Source organism: Condylostylus longicornis, unplaced genomic scaffold (genome assembly GCF_029603195.1).
Source record: "Condylostylus longicornis isolate FDR11 unplaced genomic scaffold, ASM2960319v2 ptg000040l, whole genome shotgun sequence".
Taxonomy (NCBI): domain Eukaryota; kingdom Metazoa; phylum Arthropoda; class Insecta; order Diptera; family Dolichopodidae; genus Condylostylus; species Condylostylus longicornis.
In genome coordinates this window covers 9,970,831-9,985,957 of record NW_026578009.1, presented here as the reverse complement: position 1 = coordinate 9,985,957, position 15,127 = coordinate 9,970,831, and the positions used below count along the sequence as shown (strand labels likewise).

At 25.1% G+C, this 15,127-nt stretch overlaps 1 protein-coding gene across 2 annotated transcripts in view; it reads left to right on the top strand.

The window, feature by feature from the left end:
* LOC129609527 (hemicentin-1) overlaps positions 1-15,127 on the top strand; it is a 226,023-nt gene that overhangs the window by 113,636 nt on the left and 97,260 nt on the right. For both annotated transcript variants that reach the window (XM_055521488.1, XM_055521487.1), the window contains exons 6-8: positions 9,067-9,267; positions 10,838-10,986; positions 12,763-12,907. In XM_055521488.1, the coding sequence (XP_055377463.1) occupies positions 9,067-9,267; positions 10,838-10,986; positions 12,763-12,907 (495 nt within the window). The remainder of the gene's footprint in view (positions 1-9,066; positions 9,268-10,837; positions 10,987-12,762; positions 12,908-15,127) is intronic.

Genomic DNA, 15,127 nt, shown 5'->3' with positions numbered 1-15,127 from the left:
ATAAACAGATAGTAAATATAATTATTGGAAAAGGACTTATTAGTTAGGAAAAGTAGCTAATAGACGTGTTATGCAATCGTTTATTTATTGACTGTACTTTTTTATTAATAAGTCATAATTTTTGATGAAGAATTTTGAGTAAAAAATAATGATTTTCCAAAAAATTTAATGACCATTTACGCTATATTCGGAAAACTAAAACTTGCTTCTGCTTCTATAACGTATAAAAATTGCAGTTTTGCCGATATTTTTCGAGAGCAGCGCGAATTAACATCAAAAACATTAAATGTTGCCTTATGAAGTATGTTCCAACTCGAAATACCGTTTACATATTATAATTATTCGATTTATTAAATAATTCATTAAAATTTTTAAAATTAATATTATTGACTTACAATGCAGAATTAAATTTCATATTAAAATTTCATTATCATAGAATGCTTGTAATATAATAAGCTGCCCCATCGTTTATTTTTTTTTTATCAACATTTCCAATCAAATTTAATTTTCCTTTTTCTATTTCCCTAAGTATTCCAATATTATAGGTTACTATAGAAAGGAATGTATAATACAAATTAAGCTATAAATTCATGTATGTGTGTATTCAATAAATAAATTTATATGTAATGCATAATACATAAAAATTAAAACATGAATAGAAAAGAGGAGTTACACAAAAGTAAAAAAGTTGCACTTAATGAACGGGTATTATATCATTAGCAAGGGTCGTAAATAAAGTAAAAAACAATATTTATATATATGTACGTACAGTACGAGTACATACATCATATTCTCATAATAATATAATCATGCCTATAAAGTAGTAAGCAGGCTATACATTTTTTTTTTCTTTAATGAAAATACATACATTTATTATACCATGTGTTACACTCTTTGAATTGCATACATATAGGCGGGAATAAAGATTAAGATATCTTAATGCAAATCAAATGGGTGCAAGGATTGAATTAATTTCCTTTGAAATTTATAATTTAAAAAAAAGTTATTTCATTATGTTTTTTTTTTCATCTACACATCCACATATGTATAATATAATACCAATAGGTTATTATTTTTATCCTTAAAGAATATCAATTTTAATAAAATAATAAAAGCTTCACCATAGAATTATTTATGAATATGATATAATTACAATAATTATTGTATATAATAAGCCGTATAATAATAACGATTTTCGTTAAAGTATAGTGGATCGATTATGCGTCGAAATACATACGTACGAGATATGCAAACGCGTATAAGTGGAAAAAGTGGGCTGTAGAATACTATGACTTATTATTTGTGTGCCATCGTAATTCATTGAAATTTTTTATATAATTAATTAATATATATTTTACTATAGGTATAAAAATTATACCAAGAAGTAAAAATTTCCAGAAGCAGGAAATTCGAAATGCTTTAGTAATACTGAAACAGTTTGATATACATTAACAGTTTGCAATAGCATTACGATTATGATATGAAATTTTTTGTTTTTAGTAAAACTAAAAATTACGTTTTATAACGCATTCAAATTAAAAAAAAAATGTAAAAATGAATTCTGGACTCGAAGTGAGAACTAAATTTTTTTTATTCAGTAAAAATATCGGGTGTTATTACAAAATTTTACTTTATTTTATATTCAAAATGAATTTTTCAAATTTAGTAACATTCAAGGCATAATAGCCTTAATATACTTTTACATATTATTATGTGTATATAGATGTTAAAACAATGCACTGAAAACACGTAGGTTTCTCCATAATATTATGTTATTTTGAAAAATTTTAATATAATGTATTAGCATGCTATTAAAATCAGTGTTAACTTCCTTCTATGATTTCTTTGTAAGTGTTCAAATATTACGTAATTTTCAAATTAAAAAATTGCTTTTCCCTCCTTCTTTTTTCAACATTTTTTTATACATTTATAGACGATATTTTTTTACTATAGCATTATTAAAATTTTAATTTTTATAAAAACTTTTTATACATTTTTAATTTCTTTTCCATTTAATTAGCGTGATTTGAGAACATTATGAAAAATTAAAATTTTCAAAAGTGAAATTTAAAGTGGAAGTTATTAAAATGCCACCATTATCTACACCACAAAACGCCATTAACATGAAATTAAACTCCATGAATTTTATGTTTTCTTTTTAGGTATATAAAAATAATATTATGTTCAGTGTTGAATATAAAAAATTAATCCAGATGAAAAATATATAATAGGTTTATTCAAGTTAACTTTGATAGAATTTGAAGATTTTATTGCAAAAATAAAGAATTCGTTTTCAATTGAAAATTAATTAAATTTTATAGGAATAGTAATTGCAATTTATAATAAATTTTAATGTAATTGTTTTAAATTACCTATAACCCCTTTCAATACCGAAGTAAAGATCATTAATGAGAAAATATTACCGTTACAATAATCCAGAATCAAAATTAAAGATTCTATAGAAATCATGCTATCTACTTAAAAAAAATAATTGATTAATTAATTATAGGTACAAATCTATAAAATTTTTATTATATTTTACCTCTACAGATTCCATATCACAGTAATTAAATACGATATTTTTATAATATATTACGATATTTATAAAATATTACGTGTTAATATTTAAATTGATTGATTACCTTGATAAAATGACCACTTAAAATATACAATATGGCAATAATTTTTCTAAATTAATTAAAAGCGATCGCTAAGTTGATTTACTAAGTTATCTCAGTAATGACAAAGGAATAAGTGTTTCTCATTGCTTACGCTATTAGTCCATCTCTGTGCATTTTATAATATTTTTATGTTATTCTTGTATTGAGGAGAAAAAAAAAATGAAAACAAACTCAATTTGAGTAAACCACTTTTAAATTATTAGAGTTTTTCATTTCATGAAAAATAAACATACACACTTATACACACATATAGAATTTTACTGCATAAACTAAGTTTTAGGAAAAAGAAAGAAAGCTATAGTATAACAACAAAAGCAAAAATTAAAAAATAAAACTTTCTTATAGATTTTTATGTATGTGTGTGTTAAAACTTATAGTACATATTTTGGTTTCGAAAAGTAACCCAGGTGACCTAAACTAAAGTTTGAGCAGCAGTTTTAAGTGAAAAAAAAATACCATCATTTAAATTAAAAAGTTACTTTTTCATATGGGAAGTAAAAATATTTTCTTATGGAGAAATTTTTACATTGCTTACAATAAATTTTCAAGTGTTTAACAATTTTTATTTTATGGAAAGTAGATATATGTATGTAGGTACATAAAATTTTTATTTGATAACAAATTTGCTAAAAATTTTCAGTATATCAATGTGATTTCTATGTATAGATAATGTATTCAAATTAAGGTTATTTTAAAATTTGAAAAAAATATTATTGGTCTTATATCATTGATAAGTAGGGTACATAATTATAACTGTTAAACGGAATCAATTAAAAACAAAAAAAATTTGATGTGACATAACCGATCGCAATACTCCTTTTCATTTTATGAAAGTAAGGAAGTTTTACTCAACATACCTAAAAGAGTGTAATATAAAAAGTATAGTAAGTGTAATATAAAAAGTATTTCAGAAAAATTGGTTGATTATTTCTCTTTATATTTCGTTTCCGATGTCTGATATATCCCAAAAGCTGATCGATCCATGTCATAGCTAAAATAAATGCCATAGCTTAATATAAATAAAATTTCATCAAAATCGGTTCAGCCGGAATTTAGATACTTAAACACACAGACCGACAAGTAAACAGACCGACTGACCCACACACAGACTGACCGACATCTCTCTTAAAATAGTTTATGTATGCTTCCCTACTATGGAGAAGGGCGTTCCAATCGAAAACTCGTCAGCAGAGATTTGGTGCCGTCACTTCACCCTCATTTTTGCATGCAATGCGGTCGCTAAAAAGAGTACAGAAGCTTGGTCATGATGAAATCGATGAAATCTAAGAAAAAATGGGATTCCAATAATTTGTTCGCTTTGAGATTGTTTAATTACTCTTTAAGAAATTCTAGAATTTATGTAATAATTATTTGACACCATTAAAAACTGTAACAAACTATTATTCAAGTTTGCTCTAGCTTTTTAGTATTGTATGACTTTTCTCTGCAGTTTTGTGTTTCAGAGAACTCCATCATTAAATCAGAATTTGGTACATATTGAATAAATTTTAAATTTCCAGTATAAATTTTTAGTATGGAAATAAAATTTTCATTTTCCTGTTAAACAATTTTCTCATACTATAACAATTTTCAATTTAAACATGAAATTTCAATAACTTTGAAGAATAATTTATTAAAATTATCTATAATTTATTTTAACTAGAAATCAAGTATATTGTTTACTACTTCATCAGCATGAAAATATTTGCTTAAAAGCGCAGAAAATACAAGATCCAATTTTTATGAAATATGAGTAAATAACACGTTATTGTATTCCAACTTTTCTTAAAAAAAAATATAAAATTTTTTATATGTTATTCAAGTTATATTAATTGAAACAACGCAAATAATTCTTGTAATAAGTTTTCCTAGAAAACACAGAAATTTGTTCTGTATCGTAAATTATATCGCAAATTGTTTAATTGCCTCAATGTGAAAACTGTAGATTCTTTAGCAATTCGATATTATTTTTTTCCAGTAATTTCTTACTTATTTTTTAATTTAATACAATTATACTTTAATGAATACATTAAAAAGTGATTTTTATTTTATATATAAATGAAAAATTTTTCCTAAAATCGATATTTAATATTCAAGTCAGTATATCAAATTACTATTAAGTTTTTATATAGAAGTCTGACAGATAGTAATCAATGACAAACAAGTTCCAACTGGTTTTTAGTTTCATTAAATTTATTTTAACATTTTAAGAAAAAAAAACAAAAATTTTTTGAAAATTTGTACGTGTCTTAATTTAAGCAGCAAATGAAGATGATCAAAGATTTAAGAAGAATGATTTAAGAAAGATGAAGAATGATCAAATTAATTTTCTTTGTAATGTTCGTTCCCCGAAAAGTATGCAATAAAACGATATACCATTATAAGAAATAAATAAAATAAAGTTGTTTGGTTTAAAAGAAAAGGTTAAATTATACCTTGCACCATATTATCTCGCTCAGCATAAAAGCCTGCTTAAATTAAGACACAACTCAAGAAGATTCAGACTCAAGCCTTATGTTCAGAATTATAGCTCAGGTATGTCCTTAAGGTTTTTGATGTGAAATGGCTTTGCCCATTTCAAATTAATTTAAAAATTAATTTTTACGGTCACATTTTTAAAATGTAGAGTATATAATTCTTTTGGTTAAGATCGTCTGAAATGTTAGTACTTTTACACAAATATAAGTTGATTTATTTAAGATTATTTTATCTTTGCTGTTTCAGCTGAGTTAAATCTTCTCTTACCAGAATTTGTTCGCTATAATTTTTATAATGACATTAAAATTACAAGCCAATTTGTTAATGAGCAACTTTAATAATTGCATAAAATTTTGTTAAGTGTGATAAAAACTTCATTGCATTCATCGAAAACTAAAATTATTTAGAAGATTTTAAGTAATATATCAATAATTATTATTGCAGTAAAATCTTTGTCAAATACCCCAGTATATTCTTTATTCATCTATATAATAATGGGATGAAGTAAATTTAAATTATATTTTTATACACGTACGAACGTATGTTAAACGAATATATTAGTAGGGCCAATGTGTCTCATAAAAGTCGTTGAAATTACTTAGCTCCTTCTGGTACCAGCCATACAACTTCAAAAGTTATTTAGCTATATCTCAGAAACTATAAAAGATGTGATATTGAAATTTCACACAAGCGAAAATATTAGTAGGGCCGATGTGCTTGAAAAAATTTGCTAAAATTTCTTGGCTCTTTCTGGTAGCTGCCATACAACTTCAATAGTACTTTGGCACAACCAGTATTTTCAAAAACACATAGTACTGAAATTTTGCATAAATTAACATGTTAATACGGCACCTTAAAGTCATAGTCTGCCCCATAGTTAGTTATGACACATTAGTTAATCGCACATAGGATAACAAATTCGTACGGGTATCGCAGAGTTGACAAGGTCAACTCTATTTTTTTCTCGTTTTTTTTCAAATATTCTTGTTTTTCAATCTTTTGTTTGGTGTCCAAAATTTTGGTTAAACAAATAAAGTGTAATTCTGTACACTTAATCAAATTAAAAATTATCAAATTAAAATAGGAAAATGTACATAGAAAAATAACAAGAAGTAAAAAAAAACAAAAAAATAATATTATACATAAACACATAGTTACTTGTAGCACACATTACTAAAATGTGGCATGAAAATGTTAAGCTTAAAGCATAATCACAAGGAAATTTGTCTTTTATTTTAACATTTTTATGATTTACATTAATTATTATTCTTTTATTTATTATGTAGACATACTTACAAATACTATATTACATTATTTATAACAAAAACAAAAATAAATTATTTTTTTCATGTTATGTATTACAATATTAGTATTTCAATTTTATTATGTATGTATATGCATGTCGCTCTACATTATTATATACTTTTATATTATGAATTATTAAATATTATATTGTAGAGATAAGAGTAATTTAATATTGTGCCTACATATAATATATCAAATAGACAATAATATATATCATGTAAGATAATCAAAATAAATGCTACAATTAGCCTGAATATTAACACATTTCGTGTCTAATCTTAATACACATAAAATACATAATAGCAGTATAAATAATTAGAATGTTAATGTCTATTACCTGCTATTAACTGATATTATGCCTCAAATCTAGGCAACCCGTGCGACACTAATAGATATAAGAGATATATATCAATCTAAGGCTTTGTTTAAAAGAGTCTAATATTATAATATTAGTGTTGTAGGTTCTGTTTAGAATAATGACCTAAAATTTGGAAAATAATTTAGTTTATTTTCTCAATGAAATAAAATAGCATATGATATTTTTGGAAAAATAATTTGTACCGAATCATGTAGACGCGCAAGAGTGTTTTGTTGGCTTTTCTTTATGATAAGGAAATTGAAGTTGACCAAAAATTAGTTCTAAAGCAAAAGAGCTAGTGGAAAATCGCAACCGAAAACGTTTTAAAACTGTTATAAGAATGTCGAAACACTATCTGAAAATGTTCACAGATTTCTTGATTGGACATTGCAGGTTCAAGGAACGTTCCAGTTTAAGAACCTACGGGTCTGGTAGAGTCTGTGGCAAAGAAAAGGAGACACCGTTCTACCATTTCAGGAAATGTGGAGTGTTGATCCATAATAAAAGGAAATTTTTGGGTGGAACATCGCTTGTAAGTGAGTTGTTTCGTGACATTGCCCTTGCAAAAGCTTTTCGGATTCATTGAACGCGTGCATCTCGAAAATCTTTTAAATTCGCGTTACATTATCACTCCAACTAACAATCAACAGCCTACAATGAGAGATAATATATAAAATTAATTTTACCATTGTCGATTTAATAATACTGCGACAGTTATTACTTTATGCAGTAGTAAAATAAAACTTTATAATTTATGGCCTCCACAATACGAGTAAAGCATTTTTAATCTTGTGCGAGTAATAATTATTATTTTGTATCGAAATTACCCTAAATCGTAAAAATTTTATAAGCCTAGCTCAACCTGTTCTTGAATTATGACTAAGATGCACTCCAATAAAATTGAATATATTCCAGCTCTACTTCTTTAAATTTCTGTAACTATTTTTAATCCGAAAATATGCAATGTGGATGATTGTTCACTTGAGACTTTCTTATAAATCACATTTTATACAATTTTTTAGCACTTTTCCAAAAAATTTTTGAAAAAAAGTGCTTACTAGTTTCACTCTGTCCGTCCGTCCGTCCGTCCGTCCGTCCGTCCGTCCGTCCGTCCATCCGTCCGTCCGTCCGTCCGTCCGTCTGTCCGTGTGTCTGTTTACAAAACTTCTACACCCTTGAAGAGAAAAAGCTGAAATTTTGTACGTACATAGAGTTTTACTAGAAACTTATTTTTGTAGAACAAAATTTTTATCTATCTCCCCCCCTTTAGAAATTATACCCCCCCGAAACCCTAAAAATGCCATTCTTTAACTATTTAGTGCAATGAAACCATAAGGATTTTTCAAATTTTGCAAACGCAGAAAGGCAGTGGCTTGCTTCCCCTAGCGGGGTATACTAAAGGTTAACTTTAGAAAAACAAAATGGCCGCTCAAATTTACCGTTATCTAAAGTCCGTTTTTTCCAAATTTTTGATGTCGTTTATTTTCTAGACCCCAACCTGTAGAAGCTTGAAATTTATGGGCTTTTAGACATTAACAAATAGTTCATTTCGTTGGAAGAAAATTTTTTTCCATCTCCTTCCCCTCTCAAGTTATTGCCTCTTGAAATTTGTAAAATTTGAATTTTTGACACCTTATATTTCCGAAACCGCAAGCTTTTTCAAATTTCTATAAACACAAAAAGCTAACGGTAAATTCCATGACATTAAAAAATATAATTATTTTTCTTAACTCACATAATTAAACCTTAAAATCGAGCATTATGTTAACCCCACTTTATATTAATTTTTGCTTTATTTCAAAGACTGCATAAATCGTTGATCCTAAATATATGCAATCCTAGAAAAAGTTTTGTATATGAATAAAAATAATTTTTAGAATGTGTGATAGGTATACATAGACTGTATTTAAAAGCAGAATTTTCACTTGCTGAAGGGAAAAGTGCTACAATACAAACCATTGGTTTGACCCAACTTTATTATGCGTATCTTTCGTATCTGAATTTAGTTTTTATTATACTTTTGTTAAATAAACCTTCAAAATACAATTGAAGTCCTTGGAAAATACAATTAAAAAAAAATTGATTTATTAAAAATTTTATAGAAAAACATATTACCTCCAGAACTACTTATAATTTTATTTATTATTAAACGCTTATATAAACCTAAAGAGACAAAATTACCATTTTCAGAAAAAAAATATTTATTTTTACATTTGAAAATTTTTTTATTTTTATTCATTACAGGTAATCCACCTCCGTCAGTTACGTGGTCAATGAATGGTCATGTATTGCCAAGTACTATAGACTTTTCAAATCCTCAAGCAATTAACAGTAAATTGATTGTGAGAAATTTATCACGAATACATCAACATGCCGTTTTTAAATGTGAGGCTAGTAATTTTCCAAAGAAAACAATGGCAGCAAATGTTACTATTGAATTATATTGTAAGTTTTATTTTCAAATAATTATAATTGACACCAAATTTACGCTATAAGCACTTACATATATATTATTATACATATAAATATACATAGATAGAATATATTTTTTGATTTAAATTTATATTATGGTCCAAATATTGATTTTATATTTTTATTTCAATTAAATAATAAAATAACAATAATATTAGTAAATTGCCAGTTTTACATTAATTTTAATATTTTACCGACAATATAAAAACCGAAATTCTTATCAGATATTATTACGTTATTTTTGTTGTAGGTTATATCTGCTGATTTAAAATCTCTAGAATGAAATCACATTTATGAAAATCGAAGTTATGTAACATAAATATCCCGAACTATTATTAATTATTTCTATAATAACATGCAAAATAATTCGCTTGTACAAGTAATGACAATTTTTTTAAAATCCACTAAATTTTTAATGTAGTTGTAAATTTTATTTTCTATAATAAGTTCAAAATTTTAATTTCGGAATTAAATTTATTTAAATTAATTAAAAGGCACGGAAAACTCTATAATTAAATAATAAATTTACTGTCTTCACTAGCTAAAAAAATTCTTTTGAAAATAATGTCTTCTAGATCCCGATTCCTTGTTAATGATTTCCAAAAAAATTTTGTATTGTTCATAGGTTTCACTTAGTACTACAAGGGAGTTTCCTTGTGGTACTTCATATATCTGCCAATATAACTAAGTCCCCAAGTTGTCTTCAAACAAAATCGCTTTCTAAGATTTTGTAAAATGTTCTCCATTCGCAAAACCTAAAAAGTATATTGTTTCCAAATTTTTAGATTATGTTTAAGTGTGGAACTTGTATAATAAGTTTGAAGTTATATATTAGTAGAACAGCGTACAATGAGGATTTTCTTAACAAAAAACAACTTATTATTATTATTAAAGCAGTTTTTCAAGCTAATATTTTTCTATTGAAAAATAGATACTTACACATTTATAAAATAATTTTATTCTATAAATAGACAAATACTATTTTATAAAACTCACAAATTTATATGTGTTTAAATATAATTTACATCATATAGTATGTCCCCTGCAGTTTGTGAGTAAAAATTAATTATTAAAATATGATGTTAAACGAAATATTTTCATTATTCTTAAAATATAAACCATATCAAAAACTATGTTTTTATAGGCCAAACAATAATTGGTGCGTTAGTTAGTGGTTCCTATAATATTATTGAAGCCTGATAACTAAATTAATTTTTTATATATTAACGCCGGGATGTGGATTTTTAATGGCGGAGTCAAATGTTAATAATGAAATATACCTTCTAGAATTCGCCATACTAAAAAGGTTGTAAACTCTAATTAAAAGTTTTCGATTTTTAATTTTCATTTTTTAATAAAAATTAATTTAAGATTATAGTCTTTCATTCTCGACGAAACAAGAATATAAAAATTCATATCTATAGGGCAAAAAACGCGGCAATAAGAAATTTGTTCTTAATTATTTTTAAACTTAAATTAGATTGCTCTTTTTATTTTTTTTTTTTTTTGAATATTTTTACTTTAATTATTTATATTATTACAGTAAGACCATTACAAGTTGAAATATCATTTAATAATCAACCGATGTCAGCTGATAGAAAATATGAAATTGAATGTCAAGCAATTGGTTCACGTCCTCCAGCAAAAATTACATGGTGGATGGATAATACTGAATTATTAGCAACACAAAAGGTATTTTTATAAATTTTAAAAGCGTTGAGATAATGTAACAATTACAATTTTTTAAAATTTTTTGAATTTAAAATATTCCCTAACATCGGAATTTTGATAATTCCGTATCGATACGTAATTCATTAATTGGTTTTTGTAAGCTGAATTCTGCATTAATGCAGTATTATTACAATACGGATCTCAGGGGTTATGAACAAGCAAAATAAATTATTTATATCGAAAAATTCTTTTAATTATTGGTTGTCGTAGCTTCGTTCATCATTTTCTAAAATGTTTAACAAAATTTATTCAATTTATTTCTAAAATTGGATTTTAAAAATCCAATTGAAGAAATGAGTAATCTTATTTGGAAAAAAATGTAAAATCCCTTAGAAAAACGTAGAATTCTAATTTGAAAGTGAATAAAAAGTGAGATGAAAAAGTAAGATACACGATTAATTTGACAATTTAAACTTATCAAAATTTATTGTACAATCTAGAACTCTATAGCAGTTATATAATAAATAAAAATATTAAAGAAAACATTTTAAATTTTCGCCTTCAAAATAAGTAATAAAGTTTAAGAACATAAGCATATTATTAAAGTTTCTAACATCGTAAAATTCCAAATAACTACATATCATGGCTTCGAATGTCGAAACAGAAAATCCCGGTTCTCTTTCACAAACTCGTATTTTTGATTTCATTTTCTCTAAATAAATAAATACACTGCATTTAAATAATAATGAAAGGCACTGTATAAATATATCTGTTATATGAAAATTTAAAAATTTTATTATACTACGAGTATCATGATTATTATTATATCAATAAATCTTTTGTAAATATTTTTGAAACTGAAAATCTTTAAATTTTATTAATAATATTTTTGAAGTTTCATTAAAATATTTTAAATATTTTAAATTTATTATTAACAATAATAAATTAGAATAATACTTGAATGAAAATTTGTTCTAAATTTACAAAAGCTATACAATATTCATTAGCGTAGTTGCAAAATCTATTTTAATTATAATATAATAGAGAATAATATTCGCTTGAGGATAAAATTATAATTTAAATGAAATTATTGTGAAAAATATTGTTTAACATAATTTATTATAAATGAAAATAAAATATTGTGTAAATAATAATTATTATTTAGGTTTTTAATATTGTATACATTTACCGTTAGGAATACGTACCATAATATTTTTCGAACAACAAAATTAGTGTATAACTGTAAATATTATTTTTATATAGATAAAATAGGTACATAAACCTTTCCTTTTTTTTCAAATTGAAATCTTTAAAAGCGTGTTTTCTAAAATACAAAACAAAATTGTTATAAAAAAAACTTTAATATTTCTGCAATATTTTAAAAAACAATACTAGTACAGTTTGTGTTCCTTAGTTGATTATATAAAAATGAAAATTATATAATATTTTTATACATTATAGAAAAGTATGTATATATGTACATAAAACTACCAAATGGTGCTATAAAATGAGGTTATTTTATGTTTCCTATTTTGTTTTCATTTTATTGCTTTTTTACTGAAATGAAGAATAATAAATTCCAAAATCCCTATGATAATTAAAATGGTAGCAATGAAATTGCATTGTTTTCAACATGTTATTTTTCTACATTCCTCCTTATTTCTTCTTGTTTTAAATAAGAGAGAAAAAGAGATGTGATATTATTTATTCTCTTATATTTTTTTTTTGTCTCTTTCAATTTATTTATATAAACATTAAAAAATGTGACTGAATTTTTTGTGTTTTTTTTAAATATAGGTTTCAGAAGATGGTAATATCAGTATATCAACACTAACATTAACACCAACAAGACAGGATAATGAAAAGGAATTGAAATGTCGTGCTACAAATGAATTAGTTAAGCATGGTATACGGGAAAATATAATGAAATTAAATGTTTTTTGTAAGTATTTTTCTTCATTTTATTTTTTTAAATAATTTTTTTCTTATATAAAAAATTTACTATAATTATATAAATATTGAATGTAGTGTAGTGAACATAAATAAATTGTTAATGATTCTATTAATTTAAAAAATATTCAAGGAAATCGACAAATTTTAATGAATAAAATTATGATTCTAGTTTAATATATACGTACAAGGATTCTGTAGCAATATTTTACATATATAAAATAGTTAACATAGCTAAGATTATATTGTGTATAATTCTTGTATAGTAATAACAATTTACACTAAATATACTAAATTTGCCTTACCGTTTGTAACGCTAAGGAATAATGCTCTGAGATGTAGACTCAAATCTATGTTTTAGACCACCGTCGAATTCTAAGTTGATTTAGCTTTGTCTGTTCGTCTCTGCGTCCGTCCGTCCATTCCAGCGATAACTCAAAAACTATTTTCAGCCAAGTTCACCAAATTTTCACAAATGATTTATTGCAGTAAGTGCCAGAAGCCTATTAAAATTGGACATGATCGGTGTACTTGTTCGGGTAGCTGCCATACAACTTCAAATTTTATTTGGCTATATCTCAGAAACTATAAAAGCTGTAAAATTAGAATTTCACAAGAACGAATATATTAGTAGGGCCAATGTGTCTGATAAAAGTCATTGAAATTTCTGGTAGCTAACATACAACTGGAAAAGTTATTGGGCTATATGTAACTCAGAAGCTATAAAAAGATGTGAAATGGAAATTTCACACAAACAGAAAATTTATTAATGAGCTGGGAAGCTGAAACTTATACTTTACTTAATATAATAAATTCGATTCGAAAAATAAAAAAAAAAGTTTTACTTGTAATATTATTACTGCTTGTTCTTATTTCACCTTGATGATTTTATAAAAAATAGGGAAAATTATGTCTTTATTATACCCGCCCGTATATCATCAAGACATAAGAATTTTGTGACTCAATGAAAGTATTGTAAACCCTACTCTAATTAATTAAATAGGAAGTAACAGGAAAATTTGTAATCTTCAATTCTGGTAACACTAAATAAGCCATTAATGAGTTTTCAATACTTGTACAAAACTTAAAAAATTCGTTTTTATCCTCTTGTTTTTTTTTATTTACTCGTTTTAGTATTGAATTTCTTACAGCTTTTATTACCCATCCGTATTACGTATAAGTATATACGTATTGTTAAATCTTTGGATAATTTATATAGGAATCGGATGAAAAGAGTCACATTCTTACAAAACAAAGGAGGTATCATGGGAGTACAGATGGAAAACCATTGTGATAATTTAAAATTGCATAAAAAGCACGTTGTCCCATTTTTTATTTCTATTTTTTTCCTTATTTCGTTTTTTTTTTATTTTTACTGTAAATTTCATAACAATGAAAAGAGAACAGTGTAGGTAAGCTATTATAAGGAATAATGTTGCAAAAAGAGGAAACTAATGGCGGAATTTCGGTTATGATCGCATAATAACGCTGAATGGATACCTTTATTATAGTTGCTTTTGTTTTTATAAATGCGCGAGAGTTTTTTTGTGAAAAAAAACATAATCCTATTTTTACATTAAGATTTACAGGATTTCTTTTGTTTTGTATACTCTCATATTTATTATTATTATTGTTGTATTTGGCAATTCTCTAATGTCTTCTATATCTGATTGAAATATAAAAATTTGTTTTTATTCCAAAGAATTTTCAGAATAAAATTAATAGATAATTTTTTCGAACTAATATTAAATTTAGTTTAAAAATAATTTCAAGATTTGTTGTGAATTACAAATTTTAAAATTCATTTGAGTTTTAAATTTGAGTTATTTGTACCAAGGAAATACTTTAATCCTTAAATAAAATCATGAAATCGTGACGACTTATACAACTCTAAGTGCTTCTTATTTTCAATTCAATCATTGTATTTTTTTTCTATACAGGGTATCCGGGCTGGAAACCGCCTAGTAACACTTTAGTTTTTTGTCTCTCTTTTCGAAGTGTTCTTAAAGTTGGAATACCTGAAAATCAGTTGAAGCAAGTTTTGAATACTCATTTTATATCCAATAAAATTCCCCTTCTCAGCGGTTCAGTATAACAGTGGTTCTAAAATTTTTTTGGTTTTTGAGATATTCAACTGCAAATTAAAAATTTTTAAAAAAGTTTTCCTTTAATCACCATTTATTCTTTAATGCAGGTTAAGGTATAAATAAAG